A 14547-nucleotide genomic window follows, 5' to 3' on the forward strand; every position below is an offset into this window, starting at 1 on the left:
CACACACTCACCTGCTCAGGTACACACACACACACACACACACCTGCTCAGGTACACACACACACACACCTGCTCAGGTACACACACACACACCTGCTCAGGTACACACACACACACCTGCTCAGGTACAGACACACACACACACCTGCTCAGACACACACACACACACACCTGCTCAGGTACACACACACACCTGCTCAGGTACACACACACACACCTGCTCAGGTACACACACACACACCTGCTCAGGTACAGACACACACACACCTGCTCAGACACACACACACACACCTGCTCAGGTACACACACACACCTGCTCAGGTACATACACAAGCTATACATGCCTGTATCTACATGTTTATATAAGATGTGTCTGTCTGTCTCTCTGCAGCAGAGCGACACACCGCCGGGCCCTGTCTGTCTGCGTGTCGGCCATGTTGCTATCTGTTTTCCTGTCCTATCGGACGTTATGTCCTCTGACCTACGGCAGCCCCGAGCTCTCAGCCAATCAGCTGCAAGGTCTCAAGTGGAGAGAGTCCTGGGACATCCTGTACCGCCGCCGCTAGACAGACAGACAGACGGGTACGCTGTTTCTCTGGGACAGGGTGAGGTGGACTGATCCTGGAGGTCCTGATTCTGGACTGAATCCGTGATCAAGATCTGACAAAACTACTCCCACAATGCACAAAGACTCTGGAGGAGGGGGCCTGTCTCAATTTGACCTGTGATCACACACATTACTTCCTGTTTCAAACAGGAAGTATAACTGTATATAACCAGGATGTGAAGCTCTGGCTTAAATAAAGCAAGGTCAAACTGAAACTCTGTGCTTTTATTTTGAAATGTTTAAAGTGGTTTTATTTTCGAGGTGATGAACAGGATGCTTGATGACATGATAATTGTTTTTCATTTAAAATAGGCTCCTTCGAGATGAGCCAGGCCTGCGCAGAATCGATCGCAGCGCAATGCATGCTGGGTAGTTTTGTGTCCAATTTGATCACGGCCTGCTCTGACGTCATGAACACGTGGCCAAAGATAGTCTCACGAGATCAAGGCAGCCGCAGTTTTTAGAGCCAGGTGCCGCAGTTGCTCTCAACCGACTACATGCCCCGGGGATGATGGGAAACGCCTGGCTCTCGCCTCATCTATGAGCTGATTGGCTCTTAGTTTTGACAACAAACAGCAGTTAGGAATAGGAGTTAGGATTAGGAGTTAGGAATAGGAGTTAGGAATAGGAGTTAGGAAAAGGAGTTAGGACCGAAGTTTTTATGACTATTCGACTGCAACCCTGGATCAGACAACACCGGAAACGCGACGGTGGAACCAAACAGCAGAACGACCGGAAGTTAATCATGGGGAAGAAAATAAAGAGCGGACCCGCTGATGTGCCGTTGTGTGTGTGTGTGTGTGTGTGTGTGTGTGTGTGTGTGTGTGTGTGTGTGTGTGTGTGTGTGTGTGCGCGCGTGCGCGCGTGTGTGTTGAACTACAGACACGTGGTCCCGCTCACCGAAGGACGAAAGAGCCGGTCTGTCGGTGCGCTAACCGGAACTCCGTCTGAACGGGGAGACGGGGACAAGCGGTCCCGCCGCGCTGCCTGCTGGGTAATATGCTAACGACAGCGCTACGTTGATTGGAGCTCTGCGCGGCGCGGAGGCAGAAAGACGGAAACACGCCTGAAGTCTCGGAGACAAAGACAACGCGAGGACAGAAACACGCCTGAAGTCTCGGAGACAAACACAACGCGAGGACAGAAACACGCCTGAAGTCTCGGAGACAAAGACAACGCGAGGACAGAAACACGCCTGAAGTCTCGGAGACAAAGACAACGCGAGGACAGAAACACGCCTGAAGTCTCGGAGACAAACACAACGCGAGGACAGAAACACGCCTGAAGTCTCGGAGCTAGAGGAGCAGCGACGGAAGCTCAGAAGGTTCTTATGGCAGGTTGCTGTTCTATGCTAATGTTAGCATCTCAGGCTAACTAGTAGTAGTAGTAGTAGTAGTAATCATAGTAGTAGTACAATTGTACTTTTCTGTTACCAGTGTAGCATGAACGTAGAATTAGCAAGCTAACTGTGTGTGTGTGTGTGTGTGTGTGTGTGTGTGTGGGTGTGTGTGTGTGTGTGTGTGTGTGTGTGTGTGTGTGTAGACATGTCTGTCTCTCTGTCAGCAGAGAGAGACCGAATCCAGCGACAGGTGGAGCAGCTGGAACAGAGTCTCTCTGCAACACACACAGAATTGGAGCTGCTGAGCAGCGAGACAGGTCTGTCTGTGTGTGTGTGTGTGTGTGTGTGTGTCTGTGTGCCCGTGTGTGTGTCTAACAGTGGTCACGTGTCTCTGGTCAGATGATGAATCAGATGGTGAGGACTCTGAGGACCAGGCGAGACAGGTAACACACACACACAGTTTCCATGGCAGCATTGTCTGTAGTTCCGTCTGTGCAGATGCAGTATAAGTATTTCATAGTGTGTGTGTGTGTGTGTGTGTGTGTGTGTGTGTGTGTGTGTGTGTGTGTGTGTGTGTGTAGTCTGCAGCAGGTCTGTTGGCTCAGAGAGAGAAGATCCAGAATGAGATCCTGAACTTAGAAGGAGTCCTGGGACAACACAGTCCCATCCTCGTGTCAGGTATTTGTCTGTCTGACTGTCGGTCTGTCCTCTCTGTGTCTGTCTGTCTGTCTGTCTGTCTGTCTGTCTGTCTGTCTGTAGGTGACGATGAAACTGACTTATTCTGTCTGTTTCTGCTCAGATGATGACGACAGCAGTAGTGAGGAGGTCAGTAACATCTTTACATCGTCCACAGTCAGTTCTGTCTGTCTGTCTGTCTGTCTGTCTGTCTGTCTGTCTGTCTGTCTGACTGTCTGTCTGTCTTCAGAGTGAGCTGGGTCTGTCCCCATCAGCCGACTCATGTCTTCAGATGAACCTCGTCTACCAGCAGGTGGTTCAAGAGACCCTGGACCAGCTGGAGATACTACTGACACAAAACCACAGACAGCAGGTCAGTACTGAACCATAACCACAGACAGCGGGTCAGTACTGTTACTCATTCACATGTCTCTGCAGAAGGAGCTAGTGTCTCAGCTGTCTGGACCAATCAAAGAGTCTCCTCGGGAAAGGCCTGCTCCCTCTTCCTGCCAGCAGCCAATCAACATGTACCTCGGCCGCTTCCTCAAACCGTACTTCAAGGACAAACTGACGGGACTGGTAAGACAGACAGGCAGGGAGACAGACAGACACATGCACAGTCAATTTAACTTAGCTGTTACTTATACTACTACTACTAATGTTAATATTACTACTAATATTAACAGTAGTAGTAGTATTAACAGTAGTTACTACCAAGTTACTAAGAGCTGGTCCAGTACAAATCTGAGCCGTCCCTAAGTAGGCTTGGGCCGGTTTAAACATTTTCAAACCGGTCTGGTCCTAAGCCGAACGCCGGACCGGTATACTGACTTTAACCACTAGGTGACGCACTTCCCACAGCAGCCGCTCCGAGTGAAACATTCAGCCTTTTTAAACAGAAGATTCCACTTGATCACAGAGAACGTCTCCAGAACGTCTCCAGAACGTGTCATAAGTACATTTGTCAAAAGAAGGAAACAAAGAAACCACAACATATCATTGCCGATAAAGTAAGAGCTAAAAATAGAACACGTGTTTGTTCCTCATCTGAGTAAAGTAGTAGCTGTTCAGCAAAACATACCTTAAGAACAACAGTGCTATAGGTAAGGGGTTTTTTTTGGGGGGGGGGGGTGTGTTAGTGGGTCATGCTATGCAGAGTCGAGGTGAGGTCTGAACAGGTGAGTCTTGAGCCTTTTTCTTGAGATGGCAGTGGCTCTGCTGTCCTGACATTAGTCGGGAGTTCGTTCCACCACTGAGGACCAGAACAGAGAAGAGTCTGGACTTTGCTGAGCGACATTTGTTTGATTTCAGCGATGGTGGTACCAGCCGGCCAGCTGAAGTAGAGGAACCAAGTGCTCGCTTCGGGGCATGAGGTTTGACCAGTGTTTGAAGGTAGATGGGTGCCGTTCCATTGATGGCCCTGAAGGCCAGTGTCATCGTCTTGAATTGGATGCGTGCTGCAACAGGGAGCCAGTGGAGGTCACGGAGGAGGGGGGTCGTATCGTATCGTAAGGCGTGCTCCAAGGTTTTAGAGAGGAATGAAAGAAGAGATACAGGTCTGTAGCTTTGGATGTCAGTAGCGTCTAGGGTGGGGTTTTTAAGGAGAGGCTTCACGGTAGCCGTCTTAAAATCCGCTGGAATGACACCTGAGGTGAGGGAGGAGTTGATCAGGGTGGTGAGGAATGGCAAGATGTCGTGTGAGATGTCTTGGTGAAGAGAGGAGGGAATCGGGTCGAGGGAGCAGGTGGTGGCACGGTTAGATGTAACAAGTGCGTGAACGTCTTCAGAGGTGAGGGGGGTAAAGATGGTAAGACCATCCGAGTTGAGAGTTGGGGGAGATGTCTTCTGGGAGGGAATAGGAGCGAATGAGGAGCTGATGTCATTTACTTTCTTGGTAAAGTAAGTTGCAAAGTCATCGGCAGTAAGGGAGGAAGGAGGATAAACCGGTTTAGCCCCGTACGCATTGGACTGTAAGTGTGAGCGGTGTCTTCCTTCTGACCAATGAGAGGCTGTATCTGTCCGTCTCCAGGGTCCTCCAGCCAATGAGGAGACGAAGGAGAAGGCCAGCAGGATGACCGGTTGCCTGGACGACAAGAAACTGAAAGTAAAACGATGTAAGAATGAAACCAATCAAACACGACATGTTATTGATTAGCGACACAATCACACCACCTCTATTTAACTCATGATGTGTCTTCCTGTCTGTCTGCCTGTCTGTCTGTTCAGGGGAGAGCTGGCAGAAGACTCTGTTGTTCCACTCGGTAACCAGAGACACTTTGAAGAGACTCGTCCAACCCAAACTCTCCATGTAACATGACATCATTATTATACTTCTTATGATACTTATCATCATGCTGGTTAAGCCCCGCCCACACCGGATGGAAAAGGTGTGTTCACACCAAACGCAAACCGTGGGAGTTTGACCTCAGGGTCATCACCGGAGAGGAGTTGGGTTTAGCACGGGAGAGGAGGCGGGGCTTCCCTCCACATAGAGACCAACCATGTGAACACACCTGAAGTGTTTGTGACTGTCGGCCTACGTAGGTGTTTTTAATGACCTGTCTCTCCCTCTGTCTCAGGGTGGACTACCTGAGCCAGAAGCTGGCCAGAGCAGCAGAGACAGACAGGCAGCAGCTCCGACAGCAGATAGACGGTCTGGAGAGAGACATCAACCGGCTCAGGTACGTCTCACTGTCTGTCCTCTATCAGTGAGTCCTGGTCAGCAGGTGAGACAGGAAGTCAGGAGTCAGCAGTGAGACAGGAAGTCAGGAGGTGAGACAGGAAGTCAGGTGTCAGCAGTGAGACAGGAAGTCAGGAGTCAGCAGGTGAGACAGGAAGTCAGGAGTCAGCAGGTGAGACAGGAAGTCAGGTGTCAGCAGGTGAGACAGGAAGTCAGGTATCAGTAGGTGAGACAGGAAGTCAGGTGTCAGCAGGTGAGACAGGAAGTCAGGAGTCAGCAGGTGAGACAGGAAGTCAGGTGTCAGCAGGTGAGACAGGAAGTCAGGTATCAGCAGGTGAGACAGGAAGTCAGGTGTCAGCAATGAGACAGGAAGTCAGGAGGTGAGACAGGAAGTCAGGTGTCAGCAGTCAGACAGGAAGTCAGGAGTCAGCAGGTGAGACAGGAAGTCAGGTGTCAGCAGGTGAGACAGGAAGTCAGGAGTCAGCAGGTGAGACAGGAAGTCAGGTGTCAGCAGGTGAGACAGGAAGTCAGGTGTCAGCAGGTGAGACAGGAAGGCAGGTGTCAGCAGGTGAGACAGGAAGTCAGGTGTCAGCAATGAGACAGGAAGTCAGGAGGTGAGACAGGAAGTCAGGTGTCAGCAGTCAGACAGGAAGTCAGGAGTCAGCAGGTGAGACAGGAAGTCAGGTGTCAGCAGGTGAGACAGGAAGTCAGGAGTCAGCAGGTGAGACAGGAAGTCAGGTATCAGCAGGTGAGACAGGAAGTCAGGTGTCAGCAGGTGAGACAGGAAGTCAGGTGTCAGCAGGTGAGACAGGAAGTCAGGTGTCAGCAATGAGACAGGAAGTCAGGAGGTGAGACAGGAAGTCAGGTGTCAGCAGTCAGACAGGAAGTCAGGAGTCAGCAGGTGAGACAGGAAGTCAGGTGTCAGCAGGTGAGACAGGAAGTCAGGAGTCAGCAGGTGAGACAGGAAGTCAGGTATCAGCAGGTGAGACAGGAAGTCAGGTGTCAGCAGGTGAGACAGGAAGGCAGGTGTCAGCAGTGAGACAGGAAGTCAGGTGTCAGCAGTGAGACAGGAAGCCCTCAGAGTGTGTGTGTCATGCTCGTCTCTGATTGGTCAGAGGGAGGAAGGACGAGGATCTGCTGGGTGATCGGTACGATGAACATGACTGGCAGAAGATCTCCAACATTGATGTGAGTAGAAAAATCCACCAATCACACGGCTGCTGTAGACCACCTGGCTGACGGGGACCACGTCTCCTCCTGTCTCTCCCTGTCTCCTGTTTCCTCCCATCTTCTGTCTCCTCCTGTTTCCTGTCTCCTCCTGTTTCCTGTCTCCTCCTGTCTCCTGTCGCCTACTGTCTCCTCCTGTCTACTGTCTCCTCCTGTCTCCTGTCTCCTCCTGTCTCCTGTTTCCTCCCATCTTCTGTCTCCTCCTGTTTCCTGTCTCCTCCTGTCTCCTGTCGCCTACTGTCTCCTCCTGTCTACTGTCTCCTCCTGTCTCCTCCTGTTTCCTGTCTCCTACTGTCTCCTCCTGTCTCCTACTGTCTCCTCCTGTCTGCTGTCTCCTCCTGTCTCCTGTCTCCTCCTGTTACCTGTCTCCTCCTGTCTCCTACTGTCTCCTCCTGTCTACTGTCTCCTGTCTCCTACTGTCTCCTCCTGTTTCCTGTCTCCTACTGTCTCCTCCTGTCACCTCCTGTCTCCTCCTCAGTTTGAAGGGACGAGGGATGCAGAGGACATCCGTAGTTTCTGGCAGAACTTCCTCCACCCGTCCGTCAGTAAGACTCCGTGGAGTAAAGAGGAGGTGCAGCAGCTGAAGGAGATCAGCAGGAGACACGGAGAGAGACACTGGGAGACCATCGCCGAGGAGCTGGGGGTGAGGAGGAAGTGTCTGTCTCTCTGACCTGTCTGTCTCTCAGACGGGGAGGAAGGCCTTCATGCCTCTCCAGATGTTCCTGCGTTTCGTCTCTGACCTGTCTGTCTCTCTGACCTGTCTGTTTCATGTCTAACCTGTCTGTATCTCTGACCTGTCTGTCTCTTAGACGGGGAGGACGGCCTTTATGTGTCTCCAGACCTTCCAGCGGTTCGTGTCCGACCGGCTGAAGCGTGGCGGGTGGACTCCCGTGGAGGACGCTCTGCTCAGAGAGCTTGTGGACAAGATGAGGATCGGAAACTTCATCCCCTATACGCAGAGTAATGACATCACACCATGACCTCACAAAGTGACATCACACCTGTCTGTCTGTGTGTCACTAACCCCTGTCTGTCTCTCAGTGAGTTACTTCATGGAGGGTCGGGACCCTCCTCAGCTGATCTATAGGTGGAACCAGGTTTTGGACCCAAGCCTGAAGAAAGGGTATTGGACCAAAGAGGAGGACCAGGTAGGCAGGGTTTTGGCCTAGACGGGACACACCTGGTCTGAATAACAGTTCAACTTGACAGACGAAAGTTTGAGAGTCGGTGTGCAAAGGTCTTTACCGTCTGTTCTCCTCTCTTTGTCTTCCTGTATCCCTGTCCTCCTGTCTGTCTCTCAGCTTCTGCTCCAGGCTGTGTCTCGGTTTGGAGAGAAGGACTGGTGCAAGATCCGGTTCCAGGTTCCTGGACGCACCGACTGCAGCTGCAGAGACAGGTGAGTGTGCGTCCTCAGACAGGAAGTGACCTTGTGTGTGTGTCCTCAGACAGGAAGTGACCTTGTGTGTGTGTCCTCAGACAGGAAGTGACCTTGTGTGTGTCCTCAGGTATTATGACTGTCTGAAGGCAGGGACCAAGAGAGGAGCATTCGACGAGCAGGAGAGAGAGCTGCTGCTGCTGCTGGTGGAGAAACATGGAGTCGGTGAGACACACACACAATACACACTACACAATACACACAATACAATACTACAGTACTGCAGGTCTACAGTGTGTTGGTCCTTCTGTATTTAATATCAAAGTGTGTGTGTGTTTCAGGTCGGTGGGCAAAGATCGCTGCAGAGATTCCTGACCGCCACGACGCTCAGTGTCTGAGAGAGTGGAGGAAAGTGAGCCGAGCAGCAGGACCTCCACAGGCTAAGGTACACTCTACTGGTCTATAGTGGTCTCCCTTTTGTTGACCACATAAAATGTCTGGTTCCAGGAAACACTGATGAGGTGTGAAATGTTCAGCATTATTAACCTGTAAAAGCGTATTAATGTGGTGACGATCCCGTCATACAAATAACATAAATTAGGGGCGTCATCAGCATAAAGAGAGATCTGATGGTTTCTATTTGTTCTGTTTCGACATCCAAGTAATACTGTGTCTGGGTTCATACCATATATAGTCAACTCTGTTTCTGTCCATAGAAAGAGAAGAAAACTAAGAAACCTGCAATGAGTAGTGGAGGAGAGAAGAAGACGACGAAGACTACGACGAAGACCATGAAGATGACGAAGGCTGAGCCAACCAAGAAGACGATCAGGAGACGAGTGATGAAAGTGAAGGAGGAAGAGAGCAGCGAGGATGATGGGATGGTGGTGGAGTATATGGACAGTGATGAAGAGGGGAAGATGAAGATAAAGATGGAGGTAGTGGAGGTGGAGAGGGTTGAGAAGGAGGTGGAGAGGGTTCAGGAGGAGGTGGAGAAGGAGGAGGACTACATCCCTCCCCCCATACAGGAGTGGATTCCACGAGAAAAAACACAATGTTTCCCCTCCCTGAGGTTTAGCCCGGTGGAGTTGCCTTCCTCTGGAGTTGCCCGCAATCAGTTTCCTGTCCGGTCAACCATCCTGGGCGAGTTTGGACGCTCCGTGATCCTGGGACCAAATCCCAGAGAGCTCCTTTGGGAGGAGAACCACAGCAGCAGCACCATGATGATGGTGTCACCTGACCAGCTCCGAGCCTACCTGCACCACCAGGCAGACAAGTTCAACAACCGGGTCTCTGGCACCCGACGGATGGTCCAGACCGACAACCCTCTGGGCGGAGTGATGGACATAGGGCGGAGCTACGAGCTGCAGGCCGCGGTGACGCCGTGGATCGGCAACCTGCTGATCCCAACCAAAAACAAGGTGACGGCAGCCAATGCCCTAAGGGAGCAAGGAGAGAAGAGCCGGCTCCCCTCAACCCCCTTTTTCCTGCTCTTCCTCCAGACCATGAACCTGGATACCATGGGCTGTAAGGGGATGATAGAGCAGAGGAGGAACAAGGTGGTGGTACTTGCTCCACCACCACCACCTCCGGCTCCTTCGTCTGTCCGGTCCAAAACCGTCGCCGGAATCCTGCAGCAGAGGAAAGCCATGAAAGAGGAGCAGCAGGTATTGGACCAGCAACACAAATTGATCCTGAAGCAGCTTCAGGCTCTACAAGAGCAACGCAACCAGCAACTGCAACTGCATGTGGGCCTGCAGCAACTCCTACTGCTGCAGCAACCTCCTCCTCGGCCTCCTCCTTGGTCCCGGTCGATCACCCCATCGATCACCTCTCAGAAAGGCTCTTTTCTCAAGGACCCTCCTCACCTGCTTTCAAGGATGTCGTCTACATCGTTGCCTCAGGCTCTCTTCATTCCTCAACCTCGCGCTCCCTCCATCCAGCTCCTGACCCCCCCTCCAGCTCCACAAAGGCCTCCTCTTGTGGGGGTTCTCACCTCTCCGTTCCCTGCACATCCTGATACTCATAGAATGACTGTCCCTCCTGTCTGTATGCACCCAGTGTCCCTGAACACCACATCCACCTGCTCTGAGTCTTTCCGCCAACAAGCTGTACCCTTTACTCAACACCTGATTGTGTCTTTGCCCCCGTCACCTCACCAGCAGGTTTCTACTGGCTCTAAGCCACCCAGTCAGCATGCTGCTCCCTCCACCTCCAGCAGCCCTGTCATTGGACCCACCAAGTCTGGTCCTACCTCCGGTCCATCTAGCATCTTAAGTCCACCCAAATGGAAGGGCCGAGAGGTGATAGAGGATCAGGAAGCTGCTGCTCAGAGCGGGGAAAGTAATGGTGTGGTTGGAGCATGTACAGGTGTGGACGGGGCAAGTGTCAGTGTGATCCAAGACGGAAGGAGGATTCGGAAGCCGAGTCGGAAGGCCAAAGCTCTGCAGGAAGCCAGTGAGGCCAAGGTAACTGCCTTCTCACAAGATCCTCATGAGGTGATTCATAAGTTTCTTTTTGAAAACTGCCCAATATGTCATTCAAATGAATTGAATCATGGATCTAAATGAGTTTCCCCTAACCTGGCCTTTGATGGTCCTCTGAAGGCCACCTTAGAGTTTAGAACTTTCAGCTTGTCATACTCGCATAACATAATGTCATTGGTCTCTGGTTCTTTCCAGGCTGTTTCCAAGAAGAAAGCTGCTTCGTCTCCACGAAAGAGAATGCAGGCAGTCATCCCTGTTTCTTCTCAGGAGGTCACTGCTCCTCTCGAGCTGGTACCCCAGACCCCTCCCTCCTCCCTGACCACACCCCCAACAGCCCCTCAAACACCTCATCCTGCGGAGGTTGCCTACTCTCCTCTGACCAAGACTACCCTTCCTCCTGCTCCTCTCAGACTGGATGCCACATCTGCCTGCTCTGATAGGAGCGTGTCCTCAACTCTGAACATCAGTTTAGCCCCGCCCCCCTCCATAACCACCAATCGGCCCCCTGCATTCTCTACTTCAAACCTACCAGCTCCTTTCTTCAATGATCATAACTACACAATTTTAAATCTTCACCCAAGTCAACGAGGCTCAAACTCAGTTCAACCAATACATGATTTGTCCCCCATCAAAAACAATCCCAAAACACTGGCCAGCAGAAGGAAACCTAGAAGGAGGAGGGTGGAGCAGCCAAACGTGGTGAGCAGTCAGTCTGATCGGTGTGTGGGCGGCTCAGAAACGGGTGTGATCCAGGAAGCCAAGAGGGTCCGGACCCCGACTCAAAGAGCCAGAGCTCTTCAGGAAGCCACTAAGGCAAAGGTAAGATGTGTCTGGTTGAACTGGTTCTCCTGTCTGTCACCTCCTCTTGCATAAAAGAAATGGTAGCATGATAACTAATAGAAACCTTGACCTTGTAATAATAGTGGCAGAAGGTGTCGGGCTAGTCCACAACAGTGTTACAACCACGATCCAGGTGTAACCATGGAAACCTGAGAGGAGAGAAAATACAATTAAGGGACATGAAGGATAGGAAAGGAGGAGGGAGGAGTTTAGTCTTCTCCCAGTCTAGGCCTATAGCAACTTAACTAAGGGCTGGTCCAAGACGAGCCTAGGCCAGCCCTAAGTATGAACTTTATCAGAGAGGAAAGCCTTAAATGTGGGGAGGGATCTGGAACCTGATAGCTGAAAACTCAGTTCCCATTGGACTTTAGGAACCAAATTCTACGCTAGATTTTAAGGGCAGTTCTTGTCAGAACACAAGCTGCAGGAGTCAACAGATCAACTGCAGAGTCTTGAGAGACTTATTGGAGCAGCCTGCCAATCAGGAATAATCTAGTCTAGAAGTAAAAAATGGACATGTTACGTCTTTGAAGATAGTTTTATGTCAGAGTTGAAGGATATATTCTGATCAAAGGCAACTCCGAGATTCTATGCAGTGGTGCTGGAGGCCTGGGCCCCCTAGAGGAACTATGTCATTGGATATCAGGAGACGGTCTGAATCCTTGTGTGTTTCTGTTTCCAGGATGAAGCCAAGAAGAAGAGACCTTCTTCTTCTCCTTGTAAGAAGCGCCCTCGTACATCTCGACCTGAACAGGAAGTTGTCGTACAGAACCAGCCAATGACTCAGCTCAACCCCGGGTTATGTTTACTTCCTGGTCAGTCAATGTTTGTCATGACTCCTGGTGGCCTCGTACAGCTGGCACAAGCCCCGCTCCAAGGCCTGCAGCTGCCGTTAGTACCTAGCGCCCACCTCCCAGCTCCACCACGTCAGCTTGTCACTAGCCCTCTGAGACCACAATCAATCGCAGCTCGACCCCCAACCACTGTTCTGAATCAGCCGTGCCCTCTCCCGGCCCCGCCCACCTGCACCTCTAAGCACCCTGCCCCCACATTATTCCTGCAACCTGTTTCAAACCCTGGCTCCTCCCCCCTGCCCCCCTACCCCCCTCAGCCTTCGTCCAACCTTGCTTTGCCGTATAATGCCACGGACCAGGTGGATCCGGCGGCACCTCCTCACCTCAGGAGGGAGGCGCTGCAGTTCGACTCCTCACTGATGTTCCTGGAACCCCAAGTGGCGGTGTGTGATTGGCTGAGCGGTCAGGGAGGGGTGGCGGTACCTGGAGTGGATATGTCACTTCCCTACATGCCGCCCTTCATCAGCACTCTGAGCATGCTCCGAGTCCTGCTCCAGTCCAGAAGGTCTCTGGTCAGGACATCCCTGCAGCTGCTGAGTAGAGGATCTGAACCCCGCTGCCCCCCAAACAGACCTGGACCCAACAGCAGCACAGAGACAGCATCCAGTCAGCATCCGGACCTGCCAGACTCAACCTCAGACCTCGGACCGCCACAGTGCACAGCAGGAAGCACAGGTGAGTCCTGCAGGGCCCAGAAGGAAAACATGAACCAGTAATGTCGGCAATAATCAACACATCCCGTTGCACGTTAAATCCCGGGTGTTGGTAAATGTTTGTTTCATCCCTCTCCAGCTCCCTTTGCCAGCCTCCTGCAGGAGGAGGAGCTGGAGGAGGAGCTCCTGTTGGTGATACGTCAGCTGGTGGCGGAGCGTTTCTCAGGTAACCCAGCCTACCAGCTGCTGAAGGCCCGCTTCCTGTCCTGCTTCACGCTCCCCGCCCTCCTGGCCACTGTGCAGCCAATAAGAGAGAAGACTGTGGCCCAGCCAGCCAATGAGGAGGAGGAGGAGGAAGAGGAGGAGCTGAAGAAGATCAAAGAGAGGGGGAGGCGGAGGAAAGCCGAGGTGAGTTCAGGTACAAAAGTGACATGAAACAGTCATGTCTCTTGAAAAAAAGACATTTTGAGAATGTCTTTATTGACATAAAAAACATTGAGTATATTTAAAGATTATATAAGAGTTGATTAAACAACTAAATGAACAAATGAATTATATTTGAAATTGAATTGAAATGTATCGATTCATCTCCAGAGATCTTTGCTGCTGTGTGATCCATCGGGAGCTTCAGCCAATCACTTCTCAGGAATAAACGGCAAGACATCTGGACCGGAACCTGTAGAGACCAGACCAGTGAGACCCGACCAGACCAGACCAGTGAGACCAGACCGGACCAGTGAGACCCGACCGGACCAGTGAGACCAGACCAGACCAGTGGGACCAGACCGGACCAGTGAGACCCGACCGGACCAGTGAGACCAGACCAGACCAGTGGGACCAGACCGGACCAGTGAGACCAGACCGGACCAGTGAGACCACACCAGACCAGTGAGACCCGACCGGACCAGTGAGACCAGACCAGACCGGACCAGTGAGACCAGACCGGACCAGTGAGACCAGACCAGTGGGACCAGACCGGACCAGTGAGACCAGACCGGACCAGTGAGACCACACCAGACCAGTGAGACCAGACCGGACCAGTGAGACCCGACCGGACCAGTGAGACCAGGCTGAATTAATATCCTTGTCATACAAGTTGAAGTTAAAAAAATAAATTATAGATTTTTTTTAAAGTCACTTTCCAGTTTAGGTGGTGAAAGTCAGTTCAGTTTGTCTTTCTAAAGTCAAACATCTGAGTGTTAACTGTTGCATTCAAGGACAATCTGATATTTCAGAGGTGAGTTTGGCCAGATGTTGTGATGACGGAGCTCCTAGATCAGCTGGTTCTCAAACATCGACTGTTCTTAAATGCACCAACAAAGATGGCGAAGGAGCTCTGTTCAGGAACCTCGAATTGCACTGAAATATATTTTTGGTTATTTTGTGTTTTCTGTTTATTAATTATGAGCTGATTATTTTGAAATAAAGACAAAGTTTTTGAGAGTGCACGCCTATGTGTGTCTGTGAGAACCAGGACTTCGTGAGACCTGGACTGTGTTATTGTGGACTCTTGTGGATTGGTGGACAGTGTACTGGGTGTACCGTTGAGGACTGGGAGGTGAATCGCATCACTTCCTGTTTGTTTCTGGGACGTTCTCTGTTCAACGCGTGTTCTTGGTGAAACGTCCAGGAATCCGTGCTGCGACATCACTTCCTGTTTCCTCCTGGGACTTCTCTAATCCGTCACTGCTTCCTCTTTATCTCCGAAGGAAACAAGGGACCGGTTCTCATTCTCAACATGTTTATCTACAAATATAAATCATCGTCTATTTGTATAGAAATATTAAGACACTGCTCATGTTATCAGTTCT

At 51.3% G+C, this 14547-nt stretch overlaps 2 protein-coding genes across 8 annotated transcripts in view; both read left to right on the top strand.

The window, feature by feature from the left end:
- pomt1 (protein-O-mannosyltransferase 1) overlaps window positions 1–822 on the top strand; it is a 16766-nt gene extending 15944 nt beyond the window's left edge. For both annotated transcript variants that reach the window (XM_084025510.1, XM_084025511.1), the window contains one exon: window positions 392–822. In XM_084025510.1, coding sequence (XP_083881636.1) covers window positions 392–566 — 175 coding nt within the window. In that variant the 3' untranslated portion in view covers window positions 567–822. The remainder of the gene's footprint in view (window positions 1–391) is intronic.
- A 695-nt stretch (window positions 823–1517) lies between these two features.
- On the top strand, window positions 1518–14179 carry snapc4 (small nuclear RNA activating complex, polypeptide 4). Of its 6 annotated transcripts, none has more exons than XM_084025501.1 (22): window positions 1518–1940; window positions 2150–2263; window positions 2346–2389; window positions 2528–2624; window positions 2746–2771; window positions 2872–2994; window positions 3060–3200; window positions 4651–4735; window positions 4848–4929; window positions 5201–5302; window positions 6417–6489; window positions 7007–7171; window positions 7338–7488; window positions 7570–7676; window positions 7830–7924; window positions 8034–8128; window positions 8245–8348; window positions 8620–10371; window positions 10585–11208; window positions 11912–12758; window positions 12876–13154; window positions 13331–13487. In XM_084025501.1, the coding sequence occupies exons 2-22, from the start codon at window positions 2152–2154 to the stop codon at window positions 13348–13350; spliced, it is 5124 nt and encodes a 1707-aa protein (XP_083881627.1). In that variant the 5' UTR covers window positions 1518–1940; window positions 2150–2151; the 3' UTR covers window positions 13351–13487. The 6 variants fall into 6 exon arrangements, with proteins under 6 accessions (XP_083881627.1, XP_083881623.1, XP_083881622.1 ...); XM_084025497.1 differs by having other exon boundaries at window positions 1519–1963; window positions 12876–13144; window positions 13331–14179; XM_084025496.1 differs by having other exon boundaries at window positions 1519–1940; window positions 12876–13144; window positions 13331–14179.
- The last annotated feature ends 368 nt before the right edge of the window (window positions 14180–14547 follow it).

This window comes from Eutrigla gurnardus (genome assembly GCF_963514095.1).
Source record: "Eutrigla gurnardus genome assembly, chromosome: 13".
Classification (NCBI taxonomy): domain Eukaryota; kingdom Metazoa; phylum Chordata; class Actinopteri; order Perciformes; family Triglidae; genus Eutrigla; species Eutrigla gurnardus.

Bases quoted from the DNA above. Each gene is read 5' to 3' on its own strand.
- snapc4 (XM_084025497.1), top strand. From the start codon at position 2,152: ATGTCTGTCTCTCTGTCAGCAGAGAGAGACCGAATCCAGCGACAGGTG. The intron at 2,625-2,745 runs GTATTTGTCTGT...GTTTCTGCTCAG, and splicing joins CAGTCCCATCCTCGTGTCAG to ATGATGACGACAGCAGTAGT. The intron at 2,995-3,059 runs GTCAGTACTGAA...ATGTCTCTGCAG, and splicing joins CACAAAACCACAGACAGCAG to AAGGAGCTAGTGTCTCAGCT.